Consider the following 22,935-nt stretch of genomic DNA (forward strand, 5'->3'; position numbering starts at 1 on the left):
TAATCAGCAAGCACATATCAAGAGATTTTCCATTTTGGAAGAATGTACTGTTCACGGACGAAAGCAAATTCAACCTTTTTGGTTCAGATGGCCGACCTTATGTATGGAGATAAGCAAATGAAGCGCTCCTTGCCAAAAATATGAAGCCTACAGTGAAGTGAAGTGGTGTTCCAGTAATGTTGTGGGGTTCATTTTCAGCGTCTGGACCTGGTGTATTGCATTTTATTGAGGGTATTATGGATCAGACTATGTGCCTTAACATTTTGAAAGAAAGTTTGCCACTCTGTAGGGAAAAGCTAGGCCTTATGTATGGAGATAAGCAAATGGAGTGCTCCTTGCAAAAATATGAAGCCTACAGTAAAGTAAAGTGGTGGGTCAGTAGTGGTGTGGGTTCATTTTCAGCCTCTGGACCTGGTATATTGTATTTTATTGAGGGTATCATGGATCAGATTATATGCCTTAACATTTGGAAAGAAAGTTTGCCACTCTGTAAGGAAAAGCTTGGCCTTGGTGAAGATAATTATTTTTTTTTTCAAGACAATGATCCGAAACACAAGCCTTATAAAGTGCGGTCATGGCTGCTATATAATTGTCCCCACGTCATGGATACACCAGTCCAGAGTCCAGACATAAACCCCATAGAGAATTTATGGAGCTATCTCGATGGAAAAATCCGCCAGCATTCCATATCTTGCAAAGAAGATTTGAAGAATGCTTTGCTGGAAGAAAAGGAAAAGGAAAATGATAAGTTTTTTGCTTTTAAATTACTTTTTTTGTAAATTTTGATTTTTGGAAGTTATAAGAAAAATAAATTTTTTTCTTTAGCTGTACGAGTTTCGCTTGGAGCCACTGTATTTTTTATTTCAATCTCCTATCCTGTATGCTCATTATTATTTTGGTGCTCTCTCAGCAATGTTCAATAGTAGCATAGACAAATGAAGATATAGACAACGAAAAGTTAGTTTTGTCTTTTTTCCAGGTGGCTCTCATCATGTTTTGCATAGTCAACATGCTGATTTACGCGTTCAAGCCACTCGACTTCGAAAACACATTTTATCGTTTTTCAAGAATTTCACTGGAATATTCCCATATTTTTCGATGTCATCACGTAATTTTCACATTTCTTTTATTCTGAAATAATTTTTAACTGACAAATATCCTACAGTTTTTGTTATTTTTAACATTTTTGAATTGAGTGACTTCAAAATTCCCACTCAAACCCCTGAAACGATATAGACGACATCTGCTGATCCTATTTTTTCGAAGATGAACGGTGAGAGCATTTTGTTGTCTATATTTTCATTTGTCTATGATAGTAGTTCGTAGATCATGCACACCTATGAATGAATCAAACCGAGTGTTTGAAAATAAAAATGTAATCCGGTGACAATCAATGACACTTAAAGGAATTTGGAGCAGTAAAATTCATGATTTGTTTATGAAATTATTCGACACACTACTGAGTTCTGTTGATTCGACGCCGGTCTCTGCTCGGAACCCCAAAGTTTGTTCTTCGTTAATTGAAATAGGATATCAAATATATAATCCACGATCCAATGCAGATAGAACAAAAGTCTTATTTTATTACAATATATTCGGATATGTGGAGGGTACTTGTAGTAAAATAATGAGAGGCGGGACATTGGGTGATCTACATGATCAAATGAATACAGACAATAGTGTAGAATCATAATGATAGGCTTAATCGTCCATATTGAAAAACTTGGGCAACGTTCGTGGATAATTTTCTCACTTATATACATAATTTATAAATAATTCTATTTTTTAGGATTGTCATAACCTTACCTTCACCTAGCCTACTTCAAACTACAAATTTGACTTTGTAGTTCGATGTTTGTAGCACTGTGTTGATGGTTAAGCACTATTTTTTTGGGATTTTTTTTTTTTTAATTCAGGTTAGTTTCAGGTTCAGAAGCGGGGAAAGCGGGTTCGGAAAGGTAAAGCTTTCCATTCAAATGTGGGTTAGTTCAAGAGAAACGAAAAAATGAATTAACTACAATTATTAATTCCCTGCTGGCAAAATTAGTGTTAGTTTTCAAATCAGTTAAATTCAACAACAATTAATTTAACTATTTTCTTATATTTTTGTTAATTAAAAAAAATAACTCAAAAAACGAGAACAGCTTAACTGTTATACAATTTATATAAATGTATATGTATATATATAAAATATATAATATATATGTCAAAATTAAGGCTTACTTTATGTAGTGTGGTTTGTTCTTCTAGCTGCATCTAATAGTTTTTTATTTGTTCGGTTTTGGTATTGGTATTGGTTTAAATATTTGGTTGTGGTGGTGGTTGTGGAGATGGAACGGTGGTTATTATTTGGTATTGGTTGGTTGTATTTAAGAGGAGTAGAGTAGTAAATAGTTGTATTATTTGGTAGTAGATATTGTTGTTGTAGTTGACGATGTTGATGATAAAGGTAGTAGTAGGAGTAGGAGGAGTTGTAGTAGATATTCGATAAATATGTTGGAGTAAATAGAATATTTTTCAATGTGAAAAAAAACAATAATGAAAAAAAGGAAAAATCGTATAAGTATAGAGCAATTTAACATTTAGAGGTATGTATAAGAGATATTCATATACTATAGATACAATATGTATACATAGAGAAATATTTATATAGTTGATATGTATTATTTTTTTATATTCACAACACAAGTAACATTTATCATGGAAAATAGTTTTCTTTCTTTTTTTTGGGATAGGTGATCAACATATACTACAGTTTTCATTTTTGTTGTTTTTTTTCTATTTAATAGCAACATAATTAATAATTCTCTTATACCTGAGATCTTTCCAAATCATGTTTAAGACGTTCATTTTCCAATTCCAAACGGGCTATACGCTGTTTCGTGGTCTCCCAATCGGCATTGCTGCGGCCCATTTCACAGGTGGCCTTCTCCAGCTCAGCCTTCGATTTGCCCAGTTCGCTTTGTGATGCCTCCAATTTGATTTCCAAACGTTCACGTTCGGTAACGGCACGCTCCAAACGGGTGTTCAGCTTTTCCACTTCGCTTTCCAGAGCTCGCAGCTTGATCTTGTAGTCGGCAATTTCACGCTCATGCAGTTCACGTTCTTCTTGCTTTTCGTGTTCGGCACGATCTCGCTGTTCTCGTAGTTGAGCCATTTGCTTTTCTTTGTCGCCAATGGCCTCTTCGAGACTTGTGAGAGCGCCCTCAGAACTGCTATGATGAGCTTGCATTGCCGACAGACGTGCCCGGGCCATATCCACCTGATTATCCTTCTCCTTAAGCAAATCTTCAAGATTTTCAATCTACAGAAATTATTGTTAAGAAACATCATCATCATCAAGAGGGGTGGGGGGGTTGAAGGGTGTGGTTCGGTTTCCAAAAAGAAACAAAATAATATGAAATTTTTTTATTAGGATTATTTGGTTTTCTAATAACACGTCTACTTGTCAATGACAAACTACAAAAACAAAAAAACACCTTTCTCTGCAGCACACATATTTTACGATCCTTGATTTCCATGTGATCCTTTAGCTCGGTCAGCTCGCTTGTCAAACGGTTGCGTTCTTGTACCGTTTGCAGTGTGCCCTGCGTTTTCTTCTCCAACAGGCGGTTCTTCTCCTCGAGGCGCGCCCTCAGCTCTTCAACATCAGCCTGCAGCATATTGTAGTGTTCCTCCTTGGCACATAGTGACTCCTTCAACACCGCAATATGCCGTTGGTAATCCTGTTATAAAAATTGAATTTTGTAAAAAATTATATTTCGAATAATAAAGGTACAAGGCTTTCGAACAGACTACGATGTTTTGAACGTAGGGAGTAGTTAACGCGAAGGATATCGAGGGATAGAAGGCATCTACATTTTTATTTGGAAATTGTTAAAATTTGATTGAAAATAAAAGCAACAAGTGAACACGTGCGTTAAACCAAATTGCGCGTTAAATATAATCGGTAAAACAACAACCACAGAGAGACTTTCCGTATCGGTCATTGTGGTTGTTGTTTTTCGATAATATTTAATGCAAAGAAGTACAAGTAAAAAAGCAGTAAGTTCGGCCTGGCCGAACTTTGAGTACCCTCCACCATTTGGAACGAATTTGGAAATTTTCAAAAAAATAAAATCCATTAAAAATGTTGTTAAAATCTTAAAAATACACAATACATATAGCCGAAGACATCGACCTGCCATTGCAATATTCAAAAACGAAACTTAAAAAAAAAAAATCCAGTGAATAATGTAGTTAAAATCATAAAAAACCGAATATATGGAGGTACCGTTATATCGTGGCTATACGAAGACTTGGACCTGCATAGACAAAAAGTGCTTTGACAATTAGCCTGGACTAAACTCTAGTTTAGTAAAAAGTCTATTTTTTAATTCTTCCACCGGATCTACTAAACCGCTTTGGGTAATAAGGATGCCTATATGAAAATACCTATCCAACAATAACAATATGTTTAAAACGTTTCGGGAGTTTTATCAAAATATTTAAAAAAAACCCAAAATCTCGAATTATATTTGAAACTATAACCTATCCAAAATGCTCCAGTATGTATCATTGTCTTTGTTATATCCACAGATATGGGACTTTGAATCCTGTCTACCGGATTGTGTTCAGTACATTGAATTGATGATTTCAGTATAAAAATCTTTAATTCTCGCTGCCGGTGCTGGACAACCCAGAGGAGAAATTCACAGGACTCGGCCTATGGCTAGCTATTTAAAAAACGTATATTTAGAAAATTTTTAATTAGCGTAGCCGGTTTTGGTCATAGCCAGAGGAAGAAATCTCAAATCCCAGTAGGAGGTCGGCTACCTAAAACGGCATTAAATTTAGAAAAACGTTGATAGGATAGGGTTGTCTGGGTCCAAAAACCAATGTCTCTGGATCCTGGAAAGATAAATGCCCATGTTGTAGCATTTTGGAGAGATTGGGGCGTGAGCTATAGTATTTTTTTACGGATTCCCGTAATGAGGTCTTTTTTAGTTTTTTGGGTCTTAAAAAAAATTCGGCACAAAAAATCGATAATTGAGTTAAAATTTCCGAATCGTCGACATTGTTATGAAATACCAAATCAGTGTCGACAACAATTGATACCATCCCAAAAGTGACTGCGCCGCCAAATAGAATAAGGGCGATCCATCCTTTGCATTCATATTAATCTCCAGGCCATGATGGCATCAACTGACTTCTGCCTGTAGAAGTTTTGCAATCGCTGTCTTGTATTATCCCACATTCGTGTACTGTCGAGAAGGGTAAGAGAGGTAAAAGGATCCTAACCTATGGAGCTCTAGTCTGGTGGCATTCCTTGAGTAAATCATCGCATTCCTACTAATAACCGGTGCATTCAAGAGCACACCTCAAGCTGCACTGGACACCCTACAGTGTGTAAGCCCATTAAGTGTACACTTAGAGGAACAGGCAATTAGGTGTGCAATTAGACTCAAAGAACTAAACCATTAGCGTTGTCAATCCTTTGGACATTCTGCGAATTCAGGGTGTGTAAGGAATGTGAGGGAGGAAGCCAGCACTAGTGATTACATCTCACCACTGTTGTGCTTTGACCCACCTGACATCCACATACCTGATATGGACACCTGGGCCCGTAACAATCTACCTTTCTGCGGTATTGCTGTCTATACCGGCGGTTCAAAGATTGAATGCGGAACGGGAGCTAGTGTCTTCTGTGACACTGTTCACGAATCCTACAAGCTTAGAAACGACTGTAGCTTATTCCAGGCGGAAATTTTTGCGGTCAAAAAAGCCCTAGACCTGTTGGTAATGCAGAACAACCAGGTTAGCAGTCCGGTACTGAAAGCCCTTAACTCCTCTACTATCAAGTGTAAGGTTGTTTTGGACTGCAGAAGATCCTTGGAAAATACTGGGTTGTCCATCCATCCATTAACTTAACCTAAGGTAAGAGAGGTCACTCATTGCCAGGACTATGTACTAGACTTCCACTTTTTCTGCTTAAAAATTCAAAAAGTTTATTGGACTTCAAAATGACATCATACCGTAGGTGTTGGCTAGTTAGGAATTTGCTTCTCAAATGGATAGAGGTCTTAATCTCAATATAAGTTTGCGGCGTTTATATAACCTCCACCTATATTAACTTTGTCATTCAATTGTAACATTCTTAAAAATTCGCCGTAGACTAGCAAAAATTCTAAGTCGATTTAACCTCTCGTGGACGATAAAGCCCACATTAAAGTAAAGCTTTATTTAGCAGAACAATTTGTATTGTGTCCAGGATGGTTGGTTTAAAAAATGTTATATAGGTCAATAGGTCGTATAGTCCCCATATTCGGTATTTTGATGATTTTTGCCAAATTTTTCCATTGATTAGTCTTAAAATTGGTATTTGCAGGTCATAATGGGTTATAGCTCCGGTGGCGAAACGTTGTATGTATAGGTCAAACCTTTTGTTAGCCTCCATATGAAGGTACCTCCCGATATTCGGTATTTTGATGATTTTCACCACATTTTTGCACGGAATTATCTAAAAATTGGTATTTGTAGTTTGTAATGGCTTCTAGCTCTGGGGGGCGGAACATAGTATATATAGTTCCACGTCTTTGTGTAGGCCTTATATAACGATCCCACACATTATTTGACGTAAAGCTTCATTTAGCAGAACAATTTGTATTGTGTCTAGGATGGTTGGTTTTAAAAATTATATGTATATAGGTCCACGTTTTCGTATAGTCCCCACATAACGCTACCTTCGATATTCGGTATTTTGATGATTTTTGCCACATTTTTCACGGATTTGTCCAAAAATTGGTATTAGTAGTGCGTGATGGGTTCTAGATCCTTTTGCGGAACATAATATGTATTGCTTCCCGTTTTCGTATATCGCATATATAACGATACCCACCCACCCACGAAATTGTTTCAAATTTGCTATTTCAAAAGATTTGGTAGATGACAATCCTTGAAAGTTATCTATAGACGTTCCCGTTCTGGCATGGCCCCCATATAACAGCCTTACCCACTTTATGGTGTTTTGAAAAGTTTAACAGCAATGTCCTGACGGTATTTGTAGTTTAAAGTGAAACATGTTTGAATGCATTTATTTTAATATAAAAATGTTTTCTTTACCCAATGACGGAGAGTATTAAAAGTTCCGAACGGGCGAAATTATTTACTTGTTTGTTATCAATAATTTAAACAATTTCCAAATAACTACATTTCATAATGTAACAAATGCTAAGACGGTCACTAAATACTTAAGGTTATACAATTCTACTTTTTCTTTAATTTAATTAATTTATTTTCGTTTACCTGATGTTGTTCTTCCAATGTTTTCATTTTGGCCGCCATGGCCAAAATTTCTTGATCCCTCCTCTGTATTTCAAGACGGAATTCGTCCAACTAGATGATTTTTTTTTTTAATTTTTGTTTGGGAATACAAAAAAGATTCAATTGAAAAAAAAAACACACACAAAAAAGTAGAAAAAGAAGATATTTTAGAAAATTTTCAATATTTGTTGTTATTGTTTCTTTGATTAGTAAAAACAATCAGACACAGAAGAGATGTCATGAGAATTACTTTGTGGTGATAATCAATGAAGTTCATGTTAATGAATGAAATTCAAACGATCGATAAACGTACGAAATGGTTAGTCAGTCGTCGTCCATTGTTTTTATGTGTTGGGTCACAATGAAAGAAAGGAAACTGAAAAATTATGGTAAAAGTTTTTGAGACATTTTCTACAAATTGTGTTCGGATGTCGGCACTAGGTATTGTCCGGTGGTCATTTGTCCATTGCTCAAATAGTGTTTTGTTTTCCAACATTCAACATTTCCGTTGACTTTGTTACCCTGTTTCTGTTGATGTATGGCTAAGATATCCTAGCAAAGTTTCAACTTAAGGAAAGAAAAAAGGACAGCTTGGCCAAAAAAAAAGTTCTAGACAATCTTCGAAGTCAATGATGGTTGATGGGTTTGTTTTTGTAAGTATATTTATTGTTTTATTTATTTTTTGTTGTTCTTGTTTTGTTTTTTTTTTTTGCTTTAATTACGGAAATTTATTTTGTAATAATACTTTTCTAGTTTAATATTTTTGTTATATCAAATATTCGTTTGTTGTTGTTATTTTTTTCCTTCTTTCTTTCGACAAATACAATAGTTGAGTTGAAAGTTTTTTTTTGTTGTTGTTACTTTTTCTTGTTTAGCTAGAAAATATTTGCGTTTTTTGTTGTTGTAAATTATTAGAAAAAGGAATACAAACACAGTTAGGTTGCTTGAGATACATAACTTATGCGGTAAATGCAAAACTCTTATTTTTTTATTTTTCTATTTTTTTTTTTTTGAGGTTATGTATGATATAATTATCTAATTGCTATATTATGCTTTGCTCATTTATTTATAATTGCTAAGTTATTATTTAATAATATTTATGTATCTATGTTGCTGTATGTGTATATGTTTATGAGTATATATTTTAAATATTTATAATGTTTATTATATTCAGAGGCAGTTGCATACACATGTGAGGGTAAATCCAAATTAAAAAAAAAATTAAATTGTTTTTCATAGAAAATTGCGAATTGGGACTTCCTTAAAAAGGGAAGCCCATATAGTATGGGAAAATAATAGAAACCAATTGACAAAGCCTTTAAAATTATAATGTGTTGGATTTACTTGGGAATTGTTTAATACTTTGTACACACTTTCTACGGCTAGTAAAATCATTACACATATGTATTTTGTTGGCCCCAAAATGAATTTGAGAGTTGTAAAAATAATACATGGAGAACTAAAATAACCCAATTTTTGCTTGGTCAAACTAAAGCAACTTTTTGATTTTTTATTTTAAAATAATTAAATTTTGGTTAGTAGTCCATAGCATAACCATTATTTTTGATAGCAGCTGCACACCTAGGAGGCATTGAATCTATAACAGGCTCAATTTGATCCTTGGGTATGCTTTCCCAAGCACCCTGAAATCTTTGAAAAATTTTGTGTTTATTAGTTTCCGAATATCGCTTGATCTTCCTGTAAGCGATACGAAAAATGAGCTCGGGGTAAAGCCATTGAAATTCCAAAAAGTGCAAGAACTTACACCGCAACCCAAAGAAAATAGACTCAAAAGAGGTAAAGAGTGGCTTCGCTTGGCAAAAGTGGTAAACTGCCGAATTTGGTTTTCTCCGATGAGAAAACATTCGTTGCCCAGCAGTTTGTAAACAAACAAAATGGTCAGATGTAAATGTGCACCTTCGGTTGGCCACCAGAACTCAAGCGCCGGCCATGGTGATTGTGTGGGCAGCCGTGATCGTAATCGACCATCATCATCAGAATAATTGCCGAATATTATCGCGAAAATATTCTGCAGGGTGCATTAACGCCTTGGCCACCCAAACATGTTGGCCGCAGACCTTGGACATTCCACCATCATCGCACTCAGCACTCGCCACACAAGAATGGTTACAAAATGAGGTTCTTCGCTTCATTTCCAGCGCACAATGGCCACCAAAATCTCCGGATACCAATCCGTTGGACTATTGTGTCTGGAGTATTTTGGAAAGCAAGGTTGACACCAAAAAATACCAAAGTGTCGATCACCTCAAGCAAGCGCTTCGCCGGGAATGGGCCAAAATACCGCAGAGCAACATTCGAGCTGCGTGTGACGGTTTCATTGGTCATTTGAAGGCCATAATTCGTGCCAAAGGTGACCAATTCGAACAAAAATAAACTTATTCTTAAATTTGATGCTATTTCCGACATTGTTTGCTTTCATTCAATAAAAGTTAAAATAAATGTAGAAATTATGGCGTTTGACTTTGTTGCAGTTTTTTTTATTTCACCCTGTATGTGGGAGCTATATCTAAATCTGAACCGATCTTGACAAAATTTTAAATATTTATTTCTGAGCTGTATCTGAAATTCAGTACTAAAGATTTTTGTTGCGGAGTGCATATTACTCATGTGAGGAAATTAAACCCCCATATTGGATGTAGAATTTCGAAGTACTGGCTTCTGGACGGAATTACCAAGATTTAGTTTCCCGATGTTAGACATTTGGTGCACAATAAACCTAATAATGGATACAGATATATATGGGAGCTATATCCTAATCTGATCCGATAAAATATAACGGAAGTATTTTTGACCTCCATAAGTTATCTGGTACCAAATATAATACCGAAGTGCATATTACGCATGTGAAGGGCTTAAAATCAAAAATCGGATGAAACATATATATGGGAGCTATAGTTTTATCTGAATTTTGATTATATCTTAAAATTTTATGTACTTGCTTCTAGGCTGAATACGGTCGGATTTGCCAAAATTCAGGTCATTTGGACAGATATTAGCCATTTGGTGCACAATTAACCCGAAATCGGTTGAATATATGTATGGGAGATATATCTAAATTTCAACCCATTCTCACCAATTTCAATAGGATTCGTCCTTGGGCCAAACAAATATTATTTGAACATTTTCATCCTAATCGGATAATAATTGCGACCTGCATTTTGTTTACAAAAATACATGGACAGACGGACTGATATGCATAACTCCACTCAGAAAGTGACTCTATGAAGATCCTCAAAAGTAACTTTAAACTATCTCGATTCCTTCTCCATTTTACAAACAAATGTACAAAGACATAATACCCTTACAACTATGTGGTGTAGGGTATATAATGATCAAAAACTAAAATTATTTGCCTTTCCGAAAAAAGGTCGCGTCTTTACTCGATAAAATTTAACACCATCAACATTCAACGAACATCAACGAAATTTATTTTTTATGAATTTATACTAAATTGAACTAGGACAGGTACTATGTGGACTAAAGGAACTAGATGAATCTAAGAACTGGATATAGTTCCGATCGTTCCTCTGAACTAATTCCTTCTGTACCAACACAACTCTAAAAACCAGGAAAGAAAGTCTTAAAGTCGGGCGGGGCCGACTTTATGATACCCTACACCACTTTGCAAATTTAGTAGAGCTGCGCATAACAATACACGATATGATTATAATTATAATTTAAAGTTCGAAGGATTAAATTTGCCGAAGCATTTGTATCTTTTAAATTCGGACTTGCATTGCCCATTTGGTGCACAATTAATTTGAAATCGGATAAAAATATATATGGGAGCTATATCCAAATCGGAACCGATCTCGATAAAATTTGGCAAGAATATTTCTGAACTGTATTTGATATATTTCCCTGAATATCGTTGTTACGGAGTGCGGATTACGGTTGTGGGTAACAAATATAACAAATCGGATGAACAGTATATTTGGAGCTATAGCTATATCTGAACCGATCTTCACCAAATTTTCGGTCGTAAGCGCCAAATTTCATCCAATTTGGGCTGATATTAGACGTTTGGTGCACAATCAAAGGTAAATCGGACGAAGTTATATATGGGAGCTATATCCAAATCTGAACCGATCTCGATAAAATTTAGCAAATGTATTTCTGAGTTGTATTTGATATATTTCCCCAAATATTGTTGTTGCAGGGTGCATATTACGGCTGCGGAGGACAAAAATAACAAATCGGATGAACAATATATATGGGAGCTATAGCTATATCTGAACCAAATTTGGCATAATTATTTTCAGGTCCAATCTGATCGTACGTGCAAAATTCCATACTATTCGTACTGATATTACACGTTTGGTGCACAATAAAAGGCAAATCGGACGAAGATATATATGGGAGCTATATCTAAATTTTGACCATTTATCTCCAATTTCAATATGGTTCGTCCTCGGGCCAAATAAATGATTTGTGCAAAATTTCATCTGGATAGGGCAATAAATGCGAACTGTACTTTGTTTACAAAAATACGTGGACAGGCGGACGGACGGACATGCATAAATCGACTCAGAATGTGATTCTATGCAGATCATCAAAAGGAACTATGGGTCTATCTCGTTTCCTTCTGCCTGTTACAAACAAATGCACAAAGACATAATACCCTGACCACCTTGTGGTGTAGGGTATAATCACTCTGAAAGCATTATTTTCAAATGTTTATTTCAATGGAATCTGAGCCCATTTACTACAATTTAAAATCTGTCCACTCATTTTAGGGTCAGCCTGTACATGTGTAATATAATGTTTGTATTAATTATTTATGCAATTATTTTTCGTAATAAGTAATAATTTGAATTAAATCAGCAAATCAAAGTGTGTACATAAGTAATGTTCGACTATCTTTGAAGTGTCACACATGATTGGATGGGTCGCTTTGTCCTTTGTTTTACATGGTTATGAATGTATATGTGTATGTACTTGGTAGTTGTTGTAATTAAGTAGTTTTAGCTACATTGTTGTTGGTATTTGAGTTGAGGTGTGTGTGTCTGTATATTTATATAAATGCAAATACAACACATGATTTTCTGGTTGTTATTGTTGTTGTTCTTCTCTTTAAGTATATACTTGTATTTGTTTGAATAATATAATAATAATAGTATTAAATATGTATTGTTTTTTTCTTCAAGTATAGTTTTGTATTAAATATATGTTTTGTTGTATGTAAGTGTATAGTATATTATATATAAATATATATGTATATATAAATAAAAAGTTAAGAATATAAATTGTATTAGTATATATATATATATAAGTATGTGTATATAGAGTCTATGTATATGTAGGTAATTTAGTAGGCTATTTTAATGATTATATATAGGGGGGGGGGGCTGCTTGGGGGTTTGTAGTATATATGTATATGAAATGTTTGTATGTTCGGGGAGTTGTATACAAAGTTGGGTATTTGAGTAAATGTTTCGGTTTCTTATATTTTTTTAAACATATTTTTGTAGTTATTTTTGTTTAGTATTTTCTAAGTTTTATGTGGTATGAAATGCTAAGAGGAATTAATTAGGGAGAGGAGACTCTAATGTTTCTAGTAATACAGTTTCTCATTTGGTGGAATTTTGTTGTTGTTGTTGTTCTTTTATATATTTTGTTCTTTTCCTGTTAGTTATCCTTCCCTTATTTTGAATATTTTGTCGTTGTAACCGTTCATAATGATGGTGACGATGATGAAGATGCCGTTACTTCTTTGTGGGTGATGATAAATGGTGAATCAATGTGAAGGTTATTAATTTTTGATGCGAGATATGAGCCGGCAGTATTTCGAGTAATTCTTGTAGGTTTTTTTTAAAGTAACATATATATTTTCTTTATTTTGTAAAATATCTTGGTGAGTTCTATCGATCTACTGTAGCAATCCAGCTGATTAGAATTTAAAAAGAAATAAAAAAATGATTCTCTTTTGGGATACGATATTACTCATTTACCGAAGGAGCATACGATAAGTTTGTTTAACACCAGGTGGGGTTACTCTGTAAGAAGAATTGTACCAAATGAAAATAATTTTACCTTCTATTGCTTTTTCGTATTTACATTCGAAAATCTGGCATCACCGTGCTTTGAATAGCAAATATTTTGCGTTTATAGCATGTTTCCATTGGAAACCGAACAACGTTGTTCGCTCTCAGAGTTAGGTACACGAATTAACCAGTTCATACGGCCCGATACGTAATTCATAGTAAATAAATTCCTTTTTTCAAAATTTTGGTTCTTGATTTTAATGGGAATTTATACTAAAATACATTAAATTCTCACTAATATGAATAGAAGAAATGATTGTTTTTTCCCAAAGATTTATTACATCATTAATTTTATAATTTTCATTCACGTTTTCAACTTTTTGTGTAAATGTTGACATTTTGAACATATTTTTGTGTTTCTCTATTTTTAAATTCTGCTGGAGAGACACTTGTCAAACATTTTTTCTGCCGATACAAAAATTTTGAAAATATTTCCTTTTGTTTCCAGTTTTCTGTGGAAATTTCAGCTTGTGGACAAAATGCGTACCTCGGATGAGAGAGAAAACAACATTTACTTTCGTTTGAATGTACATACCCTATTCTACATTGTAGTTTTCATTCATAAATTTCAGTCTTTCCAAAATTTTTCAAAATTTCAATAAAAATTTTCTATTTTCAATTTTTAAATGTCATAATTTATTTTTTCGATAAATGCTCTCTTTGTTAGGGATGGGACATATTTTTTCGTTGTTCTGAGAGTGATTTGATTTGAACAATGTACAAATATGAGTTTTGTGTGAAGAATTAAGTAGTTTTTTCATAGTTAAGAGTCAAACAACAAATAGAGAGCGAATCAAGTGCAGTGGAAACGCCACATAACAGAATAACATTGTAGAAGAATACAGGTAGTCGCAACGAAACAGAACAATGAACTGTGAAACCAAATTTGCAATTGAACATTTTGAATGAAAAAGGTACAGACTCAGCAACGGTAGTTCGAAGACCCATTTGATTACATGGTCCAAGACATTGATTTGGTCAAGGTACAATTTCAGAGTGAAAAATCAAAACACCATACATAGTATGGAGGGTATATTAATTAACTCCTCGAAATAACCATTTTAGACCCCACAAAATATATACAGTAGCTCCAAGCGAAACTGGCACACTTAGCAAACAATTTTCTTTCATGATTGTTATCAAATTCACTACCAGAAAAAACCTATATTTTTTATTAGCCGTAGAACAAAAGTTTACTGTTTTTATTTATTTAACAAAATAATTTATTCTAAAACTGATCAAATTTCTAAGCAATAGCTAAACTCGTACAGCTTACATTTACACGGCAACCCTGTTTCCAACTGCGTCCAACTTCATGCAATTGTTGGAAAGTGTATTTGGGGAAGTCCCTAAAAGCTAATTTATCACAAATTTCCACGTGCTCTGTAATTTACTGACCTAAATATTAAAAAAAATAAATAAAAAATGGCAAGACAATGAGGACAAACCACTGTTGAAGTGAGAAATTTAGTAATTATTAATTAAAAATCTGAGATTGTTAAAAGAAGACAATCTACAGTTCAGTACATCATAGAACGGTTCAAAGCAGATGGTTGTGTAGAAAATAAATCCAAAACGGCAAATAATAAAATATTTACCTCGAGTGATCAGAAGTATATTCTACGGAAAATCAAAAAGGATCCATTGTTGAGTGCACCGAGGCTCGCAAAAATTGCTGAAAAGGATTTAGGAAAAGTATGTTGCCCTCAAACAATAAGAAATAAATTGCATAAGTCGAATTACAATGGAAGAAGAGCTAGACATAAACCTCTAGTCAGCAAGCGAAATAAAGAAGTAAGATTGGAAGAATGTGCTGTTCACGGACGACAGCAAATTCAAACTTTTTGGTTCAGATGCCTGACCTTATGTATGGAGATAAGTAAACGAAGCGCTCCTTGCCAAAAATATGAAGCCTACAGTGAAGCACGGTGGTCGGTCAGTAATGGTGTGGGGTTTATTTTTAGCCTCTGGACTTGGTGTATTGCATTTTATTGAAGGTATTATTAATCTGACTATGTACCTGAACATTTTGAAGGAAAGTTTGCCACTCTGTAAGGAAAAGCTCGGTCTTATGTATGGAGATAAGCAAATGAAGCGCTCCTTGCCAAAAAAATATTAAGCCTACAGTGAAGCACGGTGGTGATGGTTCATTTTCAGCTTCTGGACCTAGTGTATTGCCTTTCATTAAGGTTATTATGGATCAGACTATGTACCTTAACATTTTGAAAGAAAGTTTGCCACTCTGTAAGGAAAAGTTCGGCGTTGGCGAAGATTATTATTTTTATCAAAACAATGATCCGAAACACAAGACGTATAAAGTGCGGTCATGGCTGCTTTATAATTGTCCCCACGTCATGGATACACCAGCCCAGAATCCACACATAAACCCCATAGAAAAATTTATGGAGCTATCTCAATGGAAAAATCCGCCAGCATTCCATATCTTGCTAAGAAAGATTTGAAGAAAGCTTTGTTGGAAGAACGGCAAAAAATTGAACTTGAAATTGAGCGTTTGCCGAACACTTGTTAAAAGTATGCCAAATAGGCTACAAATTGTAAAAAAGTAAAGGAATGCACAGAAAATATTAATGACTAGAAATACTTTAAATTATACGAAGTGTACGAGTTTGGCTTTGACATTGAATTATGATCTCTTTTAATATTTAAAAGAATTAAAATGTTATGTTTTTTTGGCTTTTTAAATTATTAAAAAACATTTTTTGTATTTTTTTTTATTTTTGGAAGTTATAAAAAAAATAAAACATTTCTTTAGCTGTACGAGTTTCGCTAGGAGCTACTCTTGATCAGCATAAGTTTCTATGTCGATTTAGCCATGTCCGTCCATTTGTGGAAATTACTATAGCTTCCCAATGAAATTAAGTAAATTGATAAAATTTCGTTGAGATGCATTACAAATGAACTATATAGGTTCACATTTTGATGGACCAATTTTTTTTTGATTTTGTCGTTTTTCTATTAATTTTTGGCTGAAAGAAAACCCCTACAAGAATTACTATTTTTTTTATTTAAATATTTTTGATGAGAATGATTGATGCTTGATGCTTTTTTTTACATTATTCCAATAAATAATTGTTGTGATTATATTTTTTTTTATATTTATAATTTGGTGTTGAAGAGTATTTATGATAAACTTTAGCATAGTTGAACATAGTTTTTAGTTTCTTTTTGTGTTTAGGGAGCACTACAAAGCACAGATAGGTATAAAAATCAACCATTTTTCATTATTGTTTTCGATCGATTCAAATATTAATTACTATTAATTTCTTTGTTTGTTTAATATTAAGTTTAACAACTACATTAACATAAAACACAATTAAATTAAATTTCAAGTTACTGGATTAAGGAGTAGTCTTGTATGATGGGGAAAAACACATGTTTTTTTTTTTTACAAGAAAAGGCTTTCATAATACTTCGAGTTTTTTTTTTGTTTTGGTTTTGAAACTAAACACAGAATTTACAATTCATCTAAGGACATTGGTATGGTAGAGGAGGTTTTTGAGTTTATAACTAATTATTTTATTTTGTTTGTTTCTTTTTTTATTTATTTTCAATAATAATACTTGCTAATAATACATACACATTGCTGCTAGTTTATATTTGTTAATATCTATTTTTGTTATTTTTTTAACATTTCGTTACATATTATAATATATATTTAATATTTTAATTATTGAATCTTTATTAATTACTTTTAAATTATAATTGACCTTCTTTTCTAATTGATCACACTCTATTTTATGGTTTTTTATATATATTATAATAATACATTATACCTACATAAAGATATATATTTTTTTGTTTTAGAAAAATAAAAATAACTAAAAAATGTTTTTTTTATGTTATTTAAAAGTTTACATAAATTATAAGGAAAGTATTGAAAATTTATTTTATTTGTGTTTATAAAATAACAAGTTAAAAAGCATCAGTCAGTTTTTCCGACAGATGTTCCCTCTGCCAATGTTCGATTATTTAAAAATATTTTGACAACTGTTATGATTATTTAAATTGTTAATTCTCTATGACGTAGGTTCCGAAGGAATGAACCAATATTTCTATTTCTTTCAGTCTGATTTGAACTATATTGGGTACTTCCTTGACTTTATATGAGATATGTGATAATTTTGTGAAAATGTTGAAATGTGAGTGATTTACCAGATTCAAGTTTCATACTTCATCCATTACAGATAAAACCAGTAAAGACAGTCTTAAAGCCGGGCTGGGACGACTTTATGGACCCTACACCACTTTGCTAATTTAGTAGAGCTCCACATAACAATTAAAAGTTTTTTATGGGAGAATTCAATCATACACGCTATGATTATAATTATAATTTAAAGTTCGAAAGACAAAATATGCGGAAGCATTTGTATCTTTTAAATTCGGACTTGTATTGTCCATTTGATATATATGGGAGCTATATCGAAATCCGAACCGATCTCGTTAAAATTTAGCAAAGATATTTCTGAGCTGTATTTGATATATTTCCCCAAATATTGTTGTTACAGAGTGCATATTTCGGCTGCGGAGGACTAAAATAACAAATAGGATGAACAATATATATTGGAGCTATAGCTATATCCGATTTCGATCAAATTTGGCATACTTATTTTCAGGCCTAATTTGGTTGTATGTGCGAAATTCCATACTATTCGGGCTGATATTACACGTTTGGTGCACAATAATTGGCAAATCGGACGAAGATATACATGGGAGTTATATCTAAATTTTTACCGATTATCTCCAATTTCAATAGGGTTCGTCCTTAGGTCAAACAAATGGTTTGTGCAAAATTTCATCTGGATCGGGTAATAAATGCGAACTGTACTTTGTTTACAAAAATACATGGACAGACGGACGGACATGCATAAATCGACTCAGAATGTGATTCTATGCAGATCAAGAAAAAGGGACTGTGGGTCTATCTCATTTCCTTTTGCCTGTTACAAACAAATGCACAAAGACAAAATACCCTGACCACCTTGTAGTGTAGGGTATAAATATTGGAATGGACAAAATTTTAAAAAGATCGAACATTTATATCCAATTTTATGCGAAATCATAAATTCCATAGTCATCCTAGGTTTCTGATTGAGAGAAACATTTACCTGTAAAGATTCGCTGAGTTGTTTCACAAATTAAGACATATAAGAGTATTGTGACCCTTTGTGGGTGAGATACCCTTTGTGGGTGTTTAAGTTCGACACGTTCTACCACAACTTCCCAATTCCCGTCAATCACGGATGCTGATTGGTAAACAGACATCTCCTCTACAACTCCCTTGGCGGAGACTGTATTGAGCGGATCGCCGCTAGGAATTGGTTGTTGTCGGTTTGCTCTCATTGGAAGTAGTTGTAGATGTAAAAAGAGACAAGGAATCCTCTGCGAACCTCATCGAACCTCTGCGTTCACTTGTCTGTATTTGTATGTGTATTATAGATAGACATGAGATCCTTGTTGATCACATAGGACCTCTACGTTCACTTGTCTACTAGAAACGAAAGCGTAAACACACAGACTTCTGTCGCCATCCCATTTACTGAAGCAATAACTCTGGGCAGTTCTTGTTATTCGTGTGAAATTCGAAGACAGTTGGATTCTTATTTCGCTTTCCTTGAGCGTTTTGCTTTTGAAATGTTGAACCCTATGTGGGGGAGGTACTAAAAAGAATAGTCCGATCTCTACCATTTTTATAATAGATCTTGTGTTGATGGAAATATTAAGATGTACAAAGTCTGAATGAAATCGGATGTTCATTTCGCGTTTTATGAGCTTTATGGATATTCAGAAAGTTGACCCTTTGTGGGAGTGTTAGCAGAAGGAGTGGTCCTATATATTCCATCTTCACAGCAGATCTTGTTTTAATAGGAATAATGGGATGTGTGAAATATGAAGAGAACCGGATGCTTATTTCGGATTTTATAATCGTTTAGGTTATTCAAAACATTGAGGTACTTGTGGGAGAGGTACTTGATGGAGTGGACCGATATTGTCCATTTCCGCACCTGACTTTGCACTGAGACAACTATTAAGATTTGCAATGTTGGAGCGAAATCGGATTACCCTTTTCCCTTTCTGTGCAATAAAATATTTTTTGAAAATGTTGACCTTTTGTGTGGGAAGTACCAGTAGGAGTGGACCGATATTGCCCATCTTCGAACTCGATCTAAGTTTGATAATAATATTACGATGCACCAAGTTTGGACCAAATCGGGTACTTCCTTCGAGAGTTATCGTGCGCACCAACCAGCAGAAAGACAGGCGGACGGACTTAGCTAGATCGACTCCAAATGTCCCGAAATGGATTTGGTCCAAAGAGACAACTTATAACAATTGATGTCCTTGAACAATTAAAAATCGTAATTTGCACATATAGTTTCGGATAATACGGATATATAACAGTTGACCCGAGGGTTAATGTACTTCAAAAATTACAAGATTGATACGACAGCCTTATAGTGTGTTTGCCTATAAATATTATCGGGATTAAAAGTACGTTTACACATACTAGATAGATCATTATTAATTCAGTTGCGTGTACGTCAAATAATATGGAATCTCAAATCCAGCGAATTTCATTTGACGTATACGCGTACGCCGTCATTGCTTAATCCGTATATATTTAGAGATATTTAATTCTTTTTTTTAAATAATAGTATTGGCATTCTATATTTATAAACACAAATAAAACAATGTTTATAGATATTTTTCTTTTTTAAATTAAATATTTAGGGAATAAAAAAATTAGAATTAACATATTATTGCGATTTTTTTTAATACATAGCACAAATAAATGTTTGAAAATAATAATAAAACATTTATGTTTTACAATTAAGAAAAAACATAAATTTTATTATTAAAATTATTATTTTATTAAAAACATAATTATATAACTGTTTGCAGGGACCTAGTTCTACACACATATTTTTTATTTCTTTCACTTTTCAGATTCTTATTTTATTAACTCTTTTTTGTCCATATAGGGGAAGAGAAAGAGGTTTTTAATTTTGGTTATTTGCAGTTTCTCGTCTAAAGTTTTCGTCAATTACATTGCTGGGGAATATAAGGTTTTGCTTTTATTTTTTTGGTATCAAGGTTTTGATTTAATAAATTGTTTAAAGCAAACTTAGTTGTTTCCTTTGTTTTTTTTTTCGTTTTAATAGTTGCACTAATTTTGATTTGAAATAAAGTTTTTGTTTATAAACAAAATATAGAAAAAAATACCTAAACGAAATCTTTGGTTTATTGTAAATTATATTTACAGTCTTTAGTTGTAACGTTACGATGACCATGGAGGAAGGTTGGTGAGATGAACATCGGATTGCCTATATTGTCATAGTTGGAGTGTTTAGGAAGGAATGTTGTACCTTGAGATAGACGTTATCTACTTGTTCTTAAGTGTATATGGCAGTGTTCAATAGATTTTATAGCCTTAGTTTAATACTGAGTATTTTTTTAGTGGATCACAACATAGAATGGCAGTTAAAAAATTAGGTTTTATTTTTCTATATTCTCACTCACATTTATATTTCGTAGAAAAAAATAAAACGTTTCAAAAACATCCGTATAAAAGGGTTATAGACTCAAAATGGAATTCCAATCCAAAGATGATACACTGGCTATTCTAAAGCATAAATAGACCTTTCATAACATACACATCGGTCGTCTGGTGGACAACTATGGATATAAAATGTAATACTAAAATATTACAGAAAGTCCAACGACTGCGCTGCTTAAGCATTAGCGGTGCAATAATGACAACACCAACTAGGCCTCTAGAGACAATTTTATATGTAAACCCAATAGACTTTTAGATAAGGTATGAAGCGACCGTCGAGGTCATAAGGCTCAAGGCAACGGATGAGTGAAAAAATAGAGGCCACGTGTCATACCATCCAAAATGTTTGATGGATGATGATGGAGAGTCGATGGAAAATATTGTAGCGGACCGGATGCTTGAACCAATTGTTACTGCCTCAAGTAAAACATTGATTCCTACCTGAGACTCCTATCCTATCCTATTACAAATGCCTAATTGAAACTGGTGCTAAGAGGGGAGATCTGGACTGGGACTTTTTTTATTGAAAAACCATTTCCCGATTATAATACGATCCTAGTGCCAACAGGAGATCAGCTTCAATGACATCCAAGACAGTAAAATTAAAAACTGCATTGGAAGGTATGTATTATCAATACGGCTCAGTACGCATTATATGGGTACAAGGCCATAGCCGTTATATTGGGGTATTTACGAAGACATGGTCCTGCATAGGCAACATTTGTCATAAGCCATTACAATATTCAAAAACGAAACTTGAAAAAAATACGGTGAGAAATTTTGCTAAAAATCATCAAAATACCGAATATTGGGAGGTACCGTTTTATAGAGGCTATACGAAGAGCTGTACCTGCATAGACAATTTTCTGTTACAGGCTGTAGTACTGATACATGGGGCCTATACGAAGACCTGGGCCTTCATAGACTGTAATTCCCATTACGAACTATACGAAATTTGAAACAACTCCGGTGAATAATGTCCCTAAAATCGTAAAAATATCGAATATCGGGGGGGGTACGTCTGTATATGGGCTATACGAAGCCATGGGCCTGCTATATCAATGTTTTTCAATTCTAAATACGAAATTTCAAACAACTTTGGTTCATAATGTCGCTAAAATCATAAAAAAAAAACGAATAATAAGAGGTACCGTTGTATGTGGACATATATTCACATTTCTTTTCCAGGAGGTTAACTGCCTAGAAAGAACCTCTAGTATTGATTTTAAGAAAATTCCATTGAAAAATTTAGCTTAAATCATCAAAAGACCGAATTTAGGGAGGTACCGCTGTATGGGGGGATATACGATATTGGGGACTTATATAGACAATACTCTTCCAGGGGATAAAGTACTTAGAAGGAACTCCTTTTATGGATCTTCAGACAATGTCATTGAAAAAATTGACTACAATTATCAAAATACCGGATATCGGTTGGTGGGTGGAGAGGGTTTTGTGTAGTTGTGTGGGGCTGCATCAACGCTTGGGAACATTGATATGTCAAAAAATTTTAAATGATTTTTCAAAAATAAATAGATTTTTATAAGTTTTCATATACGAAACCAAGCGAAGGTTCTTATGATATGCATTTTTCAAGAATTTTTACAAATTTAAATAATTTTTCATTCAACATTTTCAATTCCAAAATTGGGTTGACCGTTCATTGTCTCAGCAGCTGTGTCGATGCGTCTATCTATATTCTTTTACCATGGTGCAGGGTGTAAAAATGTATATTTCCTATTAAAGATATGGTGACATCGAAATTAGAAAGAGCTGATTCAACTACCGCCGTCAATAATTTCGATCCGATCCGATTGATAAATAGAATTGTGACCAAGTAAGGTGTAAGTAAAAAATGTACATCATATGTACATCCACCATGCTATTGAGCGCCGACTTAGTCGGGGAGGTGGCCGATACAAATAATATGTTAAACATTGTATATTAATTATTGTATTTATTTGTCAACGTACAACAATGGTATTATTACAC

At 33.7% G+C, this 22,935-nt stretch overlaps 1 protein-coding gene across 7 annotated transcripts in view; it reads right to left on the bottom strand.

The window, feature by feature from the left end:
* The window catches only part of LOC101892489 (trichohyalin), a 282,665-nt gene that overhangs the window by 43,847 nt on the left and 215,883 nt on the right, over positions 1-22,935 (bottom strand). For all 7 annotated transcript variants that reach the window (XM_059120573.1, XM_059120572.1, XM_059120571.1 and 4 more), the window contains 4 exons: positions 7,285-7,374; positions 3,480-3,725; positions 2,816-3,304; positions 2,224-2,256 (listed from right to left, as the gene is read on the bottom strand). In XM_059120573.1, the coding sequence (XP_058976556.1) occupies positions 2,224-2,256; positions 2,816-3,304; positions 3,480-3,725; positions 7,285-7,374 (858 nt within the window). The remainder of the gene's footprint in view (positions 1-2,223; positions 2,257-2,815; positions 3,305-3,479; positions 3,726-7,284; positions 7,375-22,935) is intronic.

The sequence above is a fragment of the Musca domestica genome, unplaced genomic scaffold (assembly GCF_030504385.1).
Source record: "Musca domestica strain aabys unplaced genomic scaffold, Musca_domestica.polishedcontigs.V.1.1 17, whole genome shotgun sequence".
Taxonomy (NCBI): domain Eukaryota; kingdom Metazoa; phylum Arthropoda; class Insecta; order Diptera; family Muscidae; genus Musca; species Musca domestica.